Here is a 17,200-nt window from a genome sequence, read left to right on the forward strand (position 1 = left end):
AGATCTAATCTAGCAAAGGAAATTCAATTTATGTTTCGAGCAATCAGATTTTATTTTTTTACTCCAGGGATTTGTTGCAAACTCTGTCTCTGAAAATGTGCTTACTGTACTGTATTTAGCAGAAACAGTTTAGCCTTAATAAGCTGATAGTCTGCACAGGAGCATGGATCAACTTATTCTCATTAAGAATGTAAGCAGCTTTCTAACAGCCTTCTTTGCTGTTCAGCCTATGCCACAGAAAGCAGGGATCTCTCCTCTAAAACCCGTAATTTATGAGTTTATTCAAACCCGCCAAATTGCTTTAAGTAAACGCCTCTTATATTTGAAAATTCCCATGGCAACTCATTTGGTTTGGCAGGAAGGCAGACCCAAATTCAATCCTTTTATCCTCCAGCTAAACCATTACAATGGTAATTCTGCTCTGACACTCTGAAGAGACTGCTAATTACTGTACTCTGGTCCCCAGACAGATTTCCCATTCAGATTAAAATGGCTGTGCAGCGCGGAGAAGAGGAGCAACACCTTTGTGTACAGGAAGGGATGGATGTACTCTCGCATTACGGCTTTCTACAAGAGAGGTTCTGCCACTGCAAGGACAAAGCATTTTCTACTCAACCAAGTCTTGCAGAACAAAAAATAAGGAAGGCAAAACCAAAGAGCAGAACAGCCGAGATGACAGTCCAACCACCAATGTCGGCATTTTGACTATTGAAGATACGTAGGCACCTCTCAAATGAAATCAAGTTATCTTCTGTTGCTGCTATTACATACTACATATAATCATCTAAGCTACAGATCAAGGAACTACGTAAAGTGCTACTGAATACCGTATGTTGTATCATTATACGGACTGTGCAAGTACCACTAACTCAATGTCACTGCAATGTCTCAATTTTTAAAAAGCCACCCCTGTCCTTTTACAGCGTTAGTATTTGAGAGTTCTTTTTTGTGTGTGTGATAACGCTCTTTTTCCCCCCACTGTCACTTTTAATCAAGAAAGTGAGAAGGAAACTAATGACTGCTCCCTTGCTCTTCTGCCCCAGCTGTTCCCACTTCCATGGAAATGCAAACACAAGTTCAATGCTGAACAGAATAAACATTTACTGTCTCTGGGCCAGTACTGGAAAAGTCTAAACCCTGGCCTAATTTCTGTCTTTTAAAAAGAACAAGGATGGTGGTCCCTCTGTCCTCCCGTAAAGTTTATTTCCTAAGTATTATGAAGAAGTAGAAGGTAACTTTTTGGGGTTTGAAAAGGAATGGGGAAGCACGGCTACTACAAATGTCTACGGTGACTGGAAAAATCAGCCAAGAAGAACAAATCCAGGAGATGAATCAAAGACCAACACCCTCCCTAGAGTGGTTACCAGCAACTTGCAACTCATTTGAAGAAATGCTCTTGGAAAAAACCTTCTATTATGTTAGCATCTTTTCAAGTGATCGTAAAAACAAGCACTAAATCTTCAGGCAAAAATTGTGCATGCTTTCCCATCTGTGACTTCCCTTCCTAAACGTGGCAAACTACCACAGCAGCTTAGCACGAATGCTGGGAACAAGAAGTTACCCAAAAGAAAGGTAGGAGGTGAGCGTGAATGCAATACATTGGTGGTTACCAACCCAAGAACCCTCAAATATTTTTTTTTCCAGTGCAGGCAATGACCTCTTCACCATGAGTTCTAGAACATGAAAATACATCAGTGTATTTTATTCTACTTTCAAGTCTTCCACGGGTCCTTTATAGGTAACCTATCATTCCCACTGTTATGGGATTAGTTCCTAAAACACTGTTTGAACTATCTACCCTAGTTAGCTAGGGATAGACTCTATTAATGACTCTTTACTTGGTTTTGATCAGCCTGCATTTCAGGTTCCAGTAATTTTTTTTTCAGCTCCAATGAAACAGCCTGGTAGCATAAGGTGAGATAGACCTGCTAGACCATTTTGGCACTGAATTTGAGGATTTCTCTGAAGACAACATCCATGCCAGTGAACTTCATTTCAGAACATGTGTGGCTGGTTTGTACAAGGTTGTTCATCAACAAAAGAAGTCACAGGAATGACTATGATTAACCAAGTGCTCATTTTAAAGAATCATACACTAAACCAGATATAGCTGTGGCTGCAAAATTACCAGATAACCCGTTTCAGGAAGGTAAACACTGTCCTGAAAATGGTTTTTCTGCAAATGGTGGTTTTAGGAAAGCCCCTAGACTTTCATATGAGAACCAGGCTGAGACATTTTTAGGCTATGGATACTAAATACTGACAGTGCTCCAGCAGGTTCTCAGTTCCATGTTACAGCTAGGGCTGGGAATGCATTGGCTACAAACCCAGCCTCCTTCCTCCTCAATACTAGATTTAATGACTGAACTACCTTGAATTAATTTTCTTCACTTCCTTTCAGTTGTGTAACCTTAAGATTAGAGAAATTTTATTTCTAAACCTATATATAGATTCTACTTCCTCTCATGTTTGTAACCTACAGAAGAAACCCATTTATTGATAAGCCTTTGTTAAACTTCTGTAAAGCTACATATGGAAGTGACTACTTCACTTTTACCAAAAAAGAGGCTGAAGCTATTGTCATAATTTTGCTATATTGCCATAATTTAGCTAAATTACTGTAATTTTGCTAGAAAATTTTTACAAGGTTCAGAGACACAAAAACCAATGCTCCCACCACATAATCCAGCGATACTCTACAGATCTACAGATTAAGTAAGGATAGAAACTTGTTCATCATAACACATATAAGCTGCAGATTTAAGCTGTTCTTATGATGCAGCTGAAACGCGCACACAGCATAAGAAACATTTGGATGTTTACTTGGATTTTTACTTATATTTGAATGAAGACTAGTAACTTAGGAAGAGAGTATAGACTGCTTCCAAAGCATAAAAATACTATTTTATTTTAAGTCCAAAATTGCTTCCACAGAATACAAGCAAAATAGTAGTGTAAAAGAAACCATTTAAAAATTATTGTTCTCTGAAGCTTCAAATTATAACAGATAAAGAACATCGTACTGGCTAGGAAGATGACAAGATGCACTGGTACAACACTGACCTAAAGTCTCTGAAGTAAACAATCATGCATCGCTCCATCACTTTATTTAAAACACAGCAGAAATATTCGTAATGAGGCACACTGCTGTGCCTTTCACATGGTATAGCAAACCCAGCCCAATCCATTATCAGGATATTACAATCAGTTGGTTCATTTAGAAATCAAACTGGTACAGTTAGGTGACCATTCTATTAGGAGATTTTTATCCCTTTTCCTGAACACTAATTATCTACTACACTTAAGTGATTTATTTCAATGTTGTGTCATTTTTTTCAATGTACACTTGACTTTCTCATTGGCTTCACTTACATGCTTATGAAGCTAAGCATTTAATTGACATTTCTAAAAAACAGGTGTTGAAAACCACCGTTGGTAAGTTTTAAAACTTAAAAAGTTGATCTTGACCTGAATAGCTTTTGTTTCTAGCTGTAGTCCATACACTTTATTTTTCTCCTTATAAATTCAATTAAAATTATGTATGAATGTGTATACATGAACAATATTTCAAATTGTGAGGATTAAAGCACCATCTTAACTTCTTATGGCTTCTGCAGCCTTCTCACTGAGATGGCCAATCTATCATGCAAGATACCAGCATTTGCTCTCAAGTATGACTGCCTCTTGCAATGCTCTTTACTAGAAATAGGTTTCAGACTTGTAATATGCATATAAAACTCCTACTAAGCTTTGTCTATTCAATGCTGACTATTTTCGTATTTATCTCATTCCATTCAACTATTGCAGTTGAAAAAAATGTTTTGTCAGCTTCCATTCAGATACCTCTATTTCTTGCTATGAGCAAAGAACATTGTTTCTGTTTTTTTCTTTTCCCTTTTTTTAAAAAAAAAAAAAAAATCAAAGTGTTTTGACGTTTTCACATCAGAAAGTATTGTTGTAGTGAAATGAAATATTTTCATACCACAACTAACTGTATTAACTTTTAAATTCTCAGGATGCATGCATATATTTTTATTTTAAAAAAAAAGCATTGCAATTTCGGAATGATGAGCTGAAATGAACTTTACATGCTGTTATAGAAGTATTCAATTTAGCTCTGAATGCGTAATTTCAATAGATATCCTAATACAGCCAACATATTCTGGGCTGTATTACAGTAAAATGTATTGTTATGATCAGGTCTTTTACAACAGGAACATTTTTGTGAGAAGCTTAAGAAAATGCAGAAGCTCTAGATCAGAACTATGTGAAAAGAGCAGCCGACCTGCCCCAATTAGAGAAGTCTACAACTTCTACAAACAGTAAAGCAAATAATAAGCCTTGTACTGTTCCATCTGACCTGCAGATGCATAATTTGCTTTAGTTTTCATGATGAGAGTAGATTATTCATTCACTAAAAAAGTTCAAGTCAATTTTATTATCATTTGCACCTTTAGTTTTAACCCTCCTGAAAGCTTTTATTTCAACAATTTAAGCCTTATATGGATAACCTAGAGAAAAGTGTAACTCCAAAAACAACTTACAGTGTATGAAATATAATTAAGCATTGTAAATAAGAAAGATCTTCAAAGGGGGTATTCAAGACAGTTTGTCTTTTTTAGTTTGAACCTATTTACACTCACATACATGTAAGGCTTCTTGCAGCTTCACTACCTACTTACAAATACAGATTTCCTAGGACAGAAACGCCTGTTACAAAGAAAGCCTTTTTGAAAGCAATTTTGTGATTCACAGGACAGTGCACTGACCTAGATCTCCATTGTATTACAAAATATTAAATCGTGTACAGAATTGTACTATATGACAGTAGCAATTACAGAAAGACCCCTTGGTCTATTCCCTACCACAAACTTCTTTTTGCATACTTTACAGTACAACACATTTGATCTCAAACTCTTGCCATATATACGAAGATTTCATATGGATTGGTAAGAATTTTTATGAAATCAAGAGCTTTGTTACATAGATGTAACAGTATTGGTGCATCTCATGGTAAAAGTCAAGCAGTCATTTCTGGGAAAAGTTCTCCATGGAACCATCACTGTAAAAACAACATTTGGTAGAGACATTGCTCAAGAATCTGAATCTACTGACATTAAACGTAAACTATTTTGGAAGGTTCTCCAACCCTAATACCACTGACCATCAATGGCTCTTTTTAGCTTCTAAACGTCTATTGAGAAACTAACAGGATAGTCATAACAACAGGTTCAGACAGATTGGATATTAAAAAGGATCTTCCACTATCTAATTACACCTGATGTGAAACGATCACTGCTGTGCTTCCCAGAATATATTGCTGCAGACACCTATGAATGCCCCCAGCTCCTGGACATACAGACTGTATTCATTTACTATCTACAGACCTGTATCATTTGATCTTGAGTGAGTTTCACCTATCAAAGGCAAAAGTTATCCTCTGACCAAATAGCATCCTTTTGTCCAGGATTTGCAACAGATGTAAAAACCTACAATGTTGTCTTTTCCTTCATCAATCACTCCAAATCTGGCATCTGAGATCATCTAAGCACACAAGTGCCAAGAGACCTGGGTCTCTGAGTCACAACAGCTGCTAGTATTACTGAAAGATTCCATTTACGTTCAGCGTTAATCTGACCTGAGAAAGAAGTAGCATGGCCACCAGCAATTAGATGTGTGAATTCTGCGTGTTATTTTTCTAAATTTTGTTCTGAAATTTAGTGGAGATATCATCCCTAAACCAAGATCAATTATTTATTATCCTTACTAATACAACATATTTGAAAATAAAGCGAAGCTTTGAAAATACCTATGTAAATACATAAGAAAAAAAAGAGCAGAAAACATACCATTTCCAACAATACACAAGAAAAAATAATTTGATAAAGCCACAAACACATCTCATTAACCACTGTGTTCCAAGCAACGTGACTTTCCAGGAACAGTTCATCTAAGCTTTCACTTTCTGGGACAGTTTACCAGTTCCAAGTTTAACTTAAAGTAAGCTACTAATGACTCAGTCCGACATGACTTAAGCTATTTAAGATAGCTCCAATCTCGTATATCATGGCCAACTATGTTTCTTCTGACACAGGCTCCAGAACATTCTCATATTAAAACTTTAGCGCATAAGCAACGCATTAAAGAAAATCTCATTAGTGCTCTACTGCATGCTCAAGCATCTCAGTACCATTTAAAAAGAGTCACTCAAGTTTCCTATTGAATAAGAAGTGGAAAACCCTGGCCATTTTTCCAAAGCTTAGAGTTTTCTGTGTTCTGACGTCAAAATAGCATAATGAAGAGAAGCTTGATGACTATAAATCATCAGTCAGCATTAAACCACAGATGTCTGTATGACAAGATTTATTTTTGTATAATTAGACATCTAGATTTCAAAACTAACACTAGCAATACAGCATGCTTTAAATAGCCTGAAAATGGAAGTGCTTACTGGTTACTTTACTGTTACTGCACACAAAAATCTTTCCTCCAGAAATCACTGCCAAGAAGACTTGTGCATACAGTTATCTGACCTCTTTAATACATTCTGGTTAATATTTAGTATAAAATATGTTAAAAGTACAGGGTGACAATTTTTTTTTACTCTTTATACTATGTCTCCTCAAGAACAATCCTATAAGTAGCATTTCTTCCACTTAGGTACAAGGCTGCAATTTCAAAACAGAAAACCAACTGAACAAAAAAAATAGAACCTTTGGTACCCCAAATCAATACAATTCGACTGCAGTTAAGGTATACATACAAAGTTGGGGGAAAAAAAAACAACAACCAACCCTCACAGAAAGTTCACTGACAAGGAAAAAGTACAGTTATTTTGAACAGGTTTCAAGGTCAACCATATGAAGTAAAATAGGAATCTAAAAGACCAACTAACTAGAAAAGAAGGTAAGGAAAATAATGCATGGTTAGTTCGTTGCAATTTTCTTGTCACCTTTCCCAATGCAGGCAGACAGGACAGAATCACGGCTTCAGAAGACACTCCTTGCACATGGGGATAAATACTTTATCAAGATTTTAGATAAAGAATAGAATAGTTCAGATGGAAGGGACCTGCAGAGATCATCTAATCCAACTGCCCAACCACTCTGGGGCTAACCAAAAGTTAAAGCTCATGATTAGGGGCACTGTCCAAACATGTCTTGAACACTGATGGGCATGGGGCATCAACCACCTCACCAGGAAGCCTGTTGCAGTGCTTGAACACCCTCATGGGAAAGAAATTTTTCCTTATAACAAGTCTGTATCTCTGGCACAGCTCTGTGTTGTTCCCACGTATCCTGTCGTAAATGACCAGGGAGAAAAGATGGGTGCCTTCCTCTGCTCATACCCTCCTCAAGAAGTTGCAGAGAGCAACAAGGTCGCCTCTCAGCCATCTCTTCTTCAGACTGGACAACCCAAGCGTCCTCAGCCCCCCCTCATACGATGTGCCCTCCAGCTTTGTTGTCCTCTGGACACTTTCAAGGACCATGACAACCTCTTTATATCACGAAGCCCAGAACTGCATGCAATATTCAAGGTGAGGCTGCACCAACAATGAAAAAATGTAACAGGAAAATAATCTCTCTTGACTGTCTGGCTCTGCTGTGTTTAATGCATCCCCAAAATGCATTTTGCCCTTTTGGCTGCAGGGCACACTGCTGGCTCATGTTGAGCCTGCTGTCAAGTAGCACCCCTGGATCTCCCAAGCTTTAACAAGTTTTTATATGAAAGTCCCGGCTTACAAATTCTATTCCAGGAAAAAGGAAAAAAAAGAACAAAGAAATGGAAGGAAAAAAACAAACAGAGGATGCACAGGAAGAATACTCATAAATAAACAAGGAGAAAAAAATGGGATGAAGAATAAAAAAAACTTACAGATACCACAAAATAAATTACCAGTATACATCAATGTCATCTTTCTGTCCACAATGTCTACCAAAACCAAATAGATTAAGTACATTTTATGGAATATCAGAATAACCATGCAGAAGCTAATTAGCATCCCCAATCTATGCATAATTCTGCTTTGGCAGAGCATGTGTCTACTTAGTTTTATACAACAACTTTTTCACTTCTCTTTGGGAAGGCAATTTAATAAATTTACCAGAGCCTTTTTCAGAAACACCACTCCATTGTTTCTTTACAGTTACATGTTGTAACAGCTTTAAAAAAAATGAATACAGAGGAGGGTGGCACACATCTCCAATGAATATTTTGAAAGAGAAGGAGAAGATGAAAAAGATAGGGTATTCAACATAAGATGTAGGTAGGCACAATTATTTTCCTGGGTTCTATAAACTATTAAAGATACCTGGGAAAGGTTTAAAATAACAACTGCATTAAGATGCTTAGAAATAATTGTTGGAGAAGCTTCTTTCTACTATTACTATAAGAAAAGCCTAGGGAAGACAAGAATCAGTCTGTATTGTTACCCATGAGCTAATTAAACTAGATGTATTTGTGTGTGTATATATATACACGTTTATGATTGGGACTACATGTCCAAATCTGTAAAAATATACAATAAAATGTGCCTGCACGGGTCATCATAAATAAACTCACGCTTAACTTTAATTATTTTCCATATTCGTAAAAATGGAGTGCAAACTTGTAATTGTAATATAAAAAACAGGTTTTATATCCTCTTTCAGAAATTATTCTAATGAATAACATTAGTTTCTTCTTAGTACTGTGAAGATCACTTGAGAGGAGTGGAGGAATTTAAGAGGAGTTTAACAGTTTAAACAAGATTTAATGTAATTAAGTTGCAAATGACCTAAATTTCTTGCAGTAAATATGGTCTCAAATAATTATTTCCATCAACAGACATTCTTCTGTTGATAACAAACTACTGGTCTAGAGAGTTTTAACCACTGTATATAATGACGGAGACAGCTACCTCACACTTGCATCTGGCCGGAACAACTTCTTTAATAGTCAATACTAGCCAAAGCTCAAAAACTTCATACTGCAGTAACAAATCAAGTAGAATACATGAACACTTCATACATGAAATATTTTAAGAGGTTCTTGTCCTCACTTCTAAAACTCAGACTTGTACAACAGTAAAAACTTTCAGTGGAGTAAGAATGTTAAAGTGCATTCCAGAATTTATATAAGGTCTGCTCAATTAAATCTCTAATTAACGATGTTAAGCTATTGAAATTACCAGTATGGGACTTTCCTCTTCTGTAGGATTTCTTGTTTTGTTTTCCTCTGTTCTATTCTGTTACACCACATTTCTGATTATCTTATCTGCAGGTGGACACACTTGGTCACAGTTCTGCAGAAGTTCAGATATATTTAAAGGTGGTCTACTGCAAGCCCTTTTTCCCTGGCTGTGTGTTCCCATTCTATCACTTCTGTCAGTGCTAAAACAGAACTGACCCCACAGCAAGTCAGCTAATCCAAGGTTAAGCTGTCCAGCAAATGGAGGCACTAAGCGGTCAGATGAAGGGCAGCGCTTTCTGATGTAAAACAGGAAGCAGGAACAGCAAATCATTAAGGAATGGCAGGACTGCAGCAGCCCTTGGTTCAAACTGTCATGGAAAAACTAGGTCTGCTTCATACTACTAAAAATAATACGCTATCACCTCTCCTCCACATCAGAAAGCCTACCACATGTTATTTAGCCATCACTCCCAAGAAGTTCAGCTGCTTCATTACCTTACGCACAGAGCTGCTTATTTACATGACTTGCACTGTAAGAGACTCACTACTGAACTGACAAAACAGATGTAATGCAGGAATTTCCCAAATACTTTTAAAGACAGCAGTGTCCTTTTTATGCTACTATATCACTTACTCATCTCATAACTTTAAAAGAAACAAACAACGTATTGCACAGCATGACCGATGTTTCAACAGGAGACTATAGAAGGCAGCGCTACATCCTCACTTGTGAAAGCGAAAATATAAAACCAGCATACCACGCAGGAGTGAGTTAGAAAGAGCTATTCAGCAAAGTCAAACTTGCATGCAGAATTTATTGTGTTTTTTTCAGATGACTAAGACAAATGAAATCTTCCTAATATCATTCAAAATTTAAGCTTTTGCTCATTTTAGCTACAGGACAATAATGTAAAGCATTACTACAATATATTCCTCCCCTCCTGTCCTTTTTTTTTCCCCCCTCCATTTTACTAAAGCATGATCAGAATTCTTTCTGTTGTATCTGGTTTTCACTACAACATTAGCTTTTGCTGTGCAGAGTTCAGCACACAAGGATGTCAGGTTAAAAATGAAGACATCCTACAGTTTATTGTAGGAAGTTGAAAATAAATCACAACTAGAATTCACAATACTTATAAGGGAGGTATTAGAAATCTGCTTTTTTTCCCCGCCTTTATTAGTTATTAAAGATCCCCACTTTATCATACTTGAATATAGTCTTTGGGAAGGAAATGCTTTTAACTTATCCATCTGAAAGCAACAACACATTCTGCCAGTACTGTTGTCCCTTGTTTTTTTCCTCTCCTGTTATATAAATAAAATGAGTTTTATATATTTAGGAGTGACTAAAAATAGAAACATCAAAGGAACATCTCTAGTAATAAGGAGTAAACAAGGAGGACCGCCAGTACTTACATACCAAGCATGACTACAAAGGACGTTCCGATTTGGAAAAAAAAAAATAGTAAAATAAAAAGTGCAGTATACAACACATTAAACCAGATGAAACACTGTAATGTCACTTTCTGCTGCTGCTTTGATAACAAGTACAGCTAACATTTGGAAGAAGTAAGTCTATACGTAAAATCCTTTTATGTCGGAGCCAGACTACTGTGGAGAAGACTCACTTCAGCAAAAACAAGCCATTCAGTGTAACCATGAAAGGCTTGTCCTGTGTTTCTCTTATGTTTCTTCACAAGGTAAAGCAATAGCCATCGAAGAAGAGACTATTCCATTTAACACAGATATTTTTGTTTAGCCACTGAGTCACCAGTGTTTACTTTAGCTCTGTCTGCATTAAAACTTCATACAGTGCTTTGCTGGTATTTTTGCTGGCATACTATGTTTCAAGACACTGAACGTAAGGAAGACTAGCATGCTCCCAAAGTCCATGATGCTTACTGGGAACAGTTCATTACTTGATTTTTTTATTCAATTACTTTTTCATCAAAGCAGAGAGATGGCTAACACTATCTTTGAGGTGAAAATCAAACTCTTCTTCCCCAAACTTCCATCCTCTATTTCCTTTACTCTTAATTCTTTTGCCTTCTATTATACAGAAAATAACACTGTTCACAAAACAAAGGATTACTACCTGTTTTAATCTTTTCACTTAAGATTTATTTTTAAGGTTTTTCCCCGTCCTGTCCTTCACCACAGCTTATACTGAGGACAGGCATCATCAGCATGAGCTTCCCCTGTTCTCCACGATACAGAATTCAGTTGTAACTGTGAGCCATTTTTATTGCAGCAAAATTAAAATGAAGCATAAGCTCTTATACTGTTAAGTTGCTTATTTTCCTCTGAAAGCAGCTGGTATTTCGTATAGTACAGTCTTGGTTAACATGTCTTCTAAGAACTCTGTTTGCTGCTCCTACTCTCACTGTTCTGGCAGTACCTCATACTTAACCTTACCAGCCCCTCAGGCCAAAATAAATTCACCCAATAGTAAAACCTTAACTCCAGAAGATTCAATCAATCACTCTCAGCAACTGCTTCGGCCTCCTGGGCAATTTTCAGGTACTTCCACAGCTGCTCTCATTCTGATTTTTTACTACTATTTGTTAAGCATAGCTATTTTTTCTCTGTCATCTATGAAAACATTTAGAGGACGGAGTGTATGCTTTAATTCCCTTATTTCCCAGTTTCACTAATTCATATTTATTTACCTTTCAGAACAGCTTGCTGGAAATAAACTACAGTCATGTCAGCAAATATGACATGGTTAAAGGGCAGTAACAACAATTAAATCCAATCCTCTTCAGTCCAGTTTGGTGCTTCTGCTTCAACATTTGAGGCTTTGCAGCTCTGCAAACTTTTTCTTGAAATGTGACCCGAAGACTGACAAAAATAATTTCTAACTTCAGCTACTCTGTATGGTAAGAATTATTCAAGCTTCCCTCAATTAATTAATTTGGAACTCTTCATGAATTTACACAGTCAACATCTGTGTGGCAATAGTGTTCTGGTAACTGCTTTATTTTGCATCATTTCCCTACTCCATTTTTAATTTCCTCAGCTACAGCACAAACACTTAGTACTGCATAGGATGAAATGCTGAATATAAATAAAGATACCTTTCCCCATACCATACAGCTAAATATAAAAGATACTTAAGACTGAAAAAATCTGAAATCACTATTACAGGCAAGAACTATATGCACTAACAAAAGGATAGAGCCTTCTACTGAAACATTCCTTCCCATTACAATCTTAAAATACTGTTACTGGAGTGGCAAATGATATATTCAGTCTGACAGGGAGCATTCACAAACTGTTTTGCAGTTGGCTTCAGACAAGTTGGAGACAGCAACTAAGTAAAACAACAGCTGCCCCTATCAGGGAAGAGCAATACAACGGCTTTGAAACACACTGATCCCAGATCAAATTAGAATAGATGAGTAGAAGCTGGGTGTATGATCTCTCCCTCAAAAAGGAAGAATGTGGAATCAATGGTAAAAGGAGTAAAAACCACTTGCATGAAATTTTATGCCTGCTATAGATGCATCTATAGAAGAAACAATTAATACAAAAGGTATATTACTAATGAGACCTGGACATCTGCATAATAAAAGGATTATCCAGGAAACACATTCAGCTGTAAGAGTTTTTTCAACACTTCTTAGAACATGTATTTCTAAAGTATAGGACCTTAGCCCTACCACCCAGTACCCAAAATAGTAATTCCAAACCTTTAATAATTACCCAAGTTACTCTGATAAACTATAACATATATTAAGTCCCCTTCCATACACACTGCACTTTCTTGTATTTTCTGCAATGTACAAACCAGAATATCTTTTGTCTTTCCTTTGAAAGAGCTGCCCATCTTTACTGAACTCTTGCAAATAACAAATAAACTCTCAAAGCGGAGAGGAGAGATCAATAACCTGTAGGAATCACGTCAGAGAGAGCATAAGGACAGTACAGTTCAATGTGATCCCAGAAGCCTACTGAATGCTTTATTCTTCCTGTTTTTCTTTGGAGAAAAACATGAAAGAAGCAGCACCATAAGATCTTGCAGGTGTAGATAATGACCAATATTTCACTGAACTATGGGAAGAGGAAAAGAATTAGCTTTATAGAATTTGAAGTACAGCCAAAACGCGTTTTCTTTCCGAAGAACTGTAAAATTATTAAATATTAAAAACAAAAAACAAAACAAGCACCATTTTGGATTTTCTCCTCAGGGAGAAAAATGGCTTATTTAGCTTGTCTGCTTCAAGCCATCCTTTTAATTTCTAAAGATAAACTGTTTGACTGTATCTTGGTAAAACATTCAAGCCAAGTGAAAAGGGAAATTAGTAAATTCCCAGTCACAAGGAAAAGTACCACTAGTGATCCAGATTTGTAAGATAAGAAGAAACTCTCCTTACTAGTGAAATAGCCCCTGTTCTCTCAAGTACCTTCAGACATCTATTTTTAGAAATATACCTATTTGTGCACAGTTGGTATAAAGTATCATTAAGTTTTTTTAGTACCTTGAGTATGAAAAGAACCAATTGTGCCAAGAAATTCCTCTCATTCCCATCTTTACCACATACTTGCTTTTTTGAAGTGTATTTTGGAAAATGAAATCATTGTCACTACATGGCAAGAATAAGATAGAATTTAATCTCCTACATAATCTCAAATTTTAGTTAAGTTGGATGGAAATAAACAGATACACACCTATTGTTTTATCAATTTAAATCCTCTCACTTTTTTTTTGGAAAACAATAGTTGCAGATATTCTATTATGTGAAAATGACTTTCCAATTTTCCATTTATGCTTCTTAGAGTAACTTTGGAATCTTCCAACAGACAGAACTTCCCCCACCTTACAATTAACTAGAATTCCCTTTTTTTAAATTAAAATGCCTGTGTTTGCCCTGATTACTTAAAGGTTTCTCATTTCTTTCACAGAAAGATTAAAAGATGAGAACTTTAAACTAAAACAGAAGTTTTCAACCCTCAAACTGTCTGAGCCTGGAATTTGATCATGCAGCTGGTTATGGCACAACAGGTAGTGGTAAAAAACAAGTTTGCCTATGTATCACTCCATTTGTACATACTACATATGCCTGTTTCAATTAAACATACTTTTCAGAACTGAATCAGACCTTCAATTTCTGTAGTTGGGATAAGAACCACTCAAATATCTTATGCCCAAACAAAATATATAAAGAAATTAACAAACACATTCCTGTCAAAGCATTTTCCAACAGATACTGCGTTTGGACAATAGTTAGCACCAATTTGTTTTTTTCCTAAAGGGAAAAATAACATTTCCCTTCAGAAAGATAATTTTAAAAATTCTGCAAGAAGTACTACAGAATTTCCCCAACTGACTAAGAAGCTAAAAAGGGGAGATCATTTTCAAGACAAAGAGCTGGTTGACTCTACCACAACATACACCAGTTCCAGAAACCAAGTGCAGCACAAACACTCAGAGTTTACACATTAGTACTTCATACACTTTTTTTGTGATCTACTGGATCATTTTTAACATAACCCTTCAGTCATATATTTGGCAATAAAAGGTACCCAGTAGAAGACTCAAATTTTGACAAAATTAATTATGTATCAAAGGGAAGATTTTTTTAAAAACTTTACACACTACATACTAGTTAAAGAATGATCTTAGGAGTTTTAGGTTTGCCAATATAAAGTCTTTTTCTTGTTACTCTTTCTAACCTGATTATAAAGTCAGTCCTAACACTCTCTAGATCTCTTACGTAAATGGATAAATTCTGAATGTCTTTCTCTAGTTGTCTTTTGCTTTCAGAAATTGAAATCATGCAAAGATGTACATTGTATCTTTTTCATACTTCCTATTTAACATCCTACTATATTTTGTTAAATCAAAAAATTAAGACTTTCCCCTGATCTTTGGTAACTTCTACATGTGTTCTGAGTATTTTTTCTTACACAGCTTGTGTCACCACAAGCTTCCTCACAGCCAGCCTTTATTAATTTATTAACAAAACACCCAAAGTCACTAGGTTGTCTGAACACCAACTACTACTTTCCTTCACAAGATAAACTCAGTTTTTTCTCATAAGGACGAGATTTCGTCCAGTGAAAAAGATGCATTTTTATGATGCTAAAATGACACAAAAGTGGTGGAAAAAAACAGTACAGGATGGAATTTACTTTCATGGAACATACTACACTGCCATGCTGAGTCACTTCGCTTTGAGTGAGAATACAGAGAAGATCTAAGAGAAGGGCTCATGCAGGGTAATTCCGGTCCCTGCAAAAGTTGGAAGCCTTTTAAGGCTTTGAACTTTTTTAAAAAAAAAAAAAAAAGTTCAAGTCACCTAGCTGGGCACAAGGCAGTTTGTATTACCAGGGAATAAGGAATACAACACATTTTCTAGTTCTACTATATTTATTTCTCCCCAATATAAGTGATGGCAAAGTTTTTTGATACTGCATTTCTGAAGGGTTTTGGTCTTTTTGGAAGGTGCTTTATACAATGACCTGAGAAAACATGCCTTCTTTTCTGAAAGTATCAGAATCTTAAATGAACATAAAACCATGTCCAATTTCACAAGCTTTAAAGCAAAACATCCTTGTATACAGAAAGAAGGTAAAAAAGCTAATGTTTGTAGCAGTTCAGCGCTGCTTTTTAAAGGCAATGAGAACTTCCTGTATATATATCTGAAACAGGAATAAAATTAACCAAAAAGAATTACTCTTCTGAGGAATAATTCGATCAGGGATGAAACATTTAAAGATCATTACATTATTAACAACTAATTCCTGAACTTCCCTTTAGGATGCTACTCTGCAGTAGTATTAATTATTTTTCAGAAGCAACTCCTGAAAATGTACATCAAAGACTTGCATACAGATACTTACTGCGGGTATCAGTAACTTTTTTACTTCTTCAACAGCCCTCTTCAGTTTTATTTCTGCTCTGTTTTGAGCATCCTCCACAGTGATAAGTACATGTAAATCTTCGTTCAGGTGTTCCCAGTTGGGCTTGCCTCGGTTTTGTTCTTCCTAAAAAAATAAAACACGCAGAGTATGAGCACTGCTACATCCTGTATAAAACAATCAAATAAACAGTAGATAAACTCAGTTCTGTGAATAGTATCAACTGCATTTTCAGCAAAAGATGGGAAACGTCTTCTTGATACTGTGGAGAGTTTTGTTTCACGTGGCTATTTAACAAGAACTCAGGTTTAAAAATATCTTTTAGAAAGTATTTTGGGGAGGATTTTCTTTCTTTTTTTTTTTTTTCTAAGGATAACTACAAAACAAGTAGGCTTCCTTAGACTACCTTTCCCCACCAAAGAAGAAGACAAAGTACTACAGAAATACAATTGCTACCAATATTCTTTGGAGCATTCTGCGGGTTAAACAGATAGAACACACCTGTGGTTAGGCAACCCAATGTTTTCAAAAAAGTTAAACAGATGTGATACACAGAAAGCCCAGCTGAATCTCTCCAAAGGATGTGAAGACTGTGATTCTTCAGTGGCAAGAACTGCTTTTCAATACTCATGCAGAAAAGGTTCAAAACCATTAAACAGAACATCAGAAAGGAAATACACATACTGGATGAAGGGCAGAGACAAGGAGGAGATGGAAAGGCTGCTTTAATACTGTCCACACAAGACCACAAAACAAGACAGTCACTATTACACAGGTCCTCTGTAACATCAACGGCATTAACAATCCCAAAGATAAATCTTAGCAGCAATTTTAGAGGAAGGGAGGGCATGCTAAACGTTTGTTTTTTTTTGTTTTTTTTTTTTTAAAGTAGTACTTTTTATTGATACTGCAGGTATCAATATAATTAAGTTACATATTCAACCATCCATTCTTTCAGAAAGAATTAACGCAACCCAGTAGAAACTTTCCAACTCCATTCTTATTAAACAGGTAATAGAGCTAGCTAAATTTAAATACAACAATATTTAAAATGTAATAAAATGTGTAACAACTTTTGGGAAAAAAAACAACCAATACTATAGTAGAAAGAGAAAGGTTTATTATGGCAACATCTGAATCCAAATAAATGTCTCCCTAAATAAAC

The 17,200-nt window shown here is 36.0% G+C and overlaps 1 protein-coding gene across 9 annotated transcripts in view; it reads right to left on the reverse strand.

Annotated features, from left to right (window-relative positions):
- Window positions 1-17,200, reverse strand: part of QKI (QKI, KH domain containing RNA binding) — a 154,034-nt gene that overhangs the window by 32,277 nt on the left and 104,557 nt on the right. For all 9 annotated transcript variants that reach the window (XR_011094885.1, XM_068676955.1, XM_068676948.1 and 6 more), the window contains one exon: window positions 16,018-16,161. Coding sequence is in view for 8 of the 9 variants with exons in the window: in XM_068676955.1 (XP_068533056.1) it covers window positions 16,018-16,161 (144 nt within the window). In the remaining variant the exon portion in view is untranslated. The remainder of the gene's footprint in view (window positions 1-16,017; window positions 16,162-17,200) is intronic.

This window comes from Anas acuta, chromosome 3, assembly GCF_963932015.1.
Source record: "Anas acuta chromosome 3, bAnaAcu1.1, whole genome shotgun sequence".
In the NCBI taxonomy this organism is placed as follows: Eukaryota; Metazoa; Chordata; class Aves; order Anseriformes; family Anatidae; genus Anas; species Anas acuta.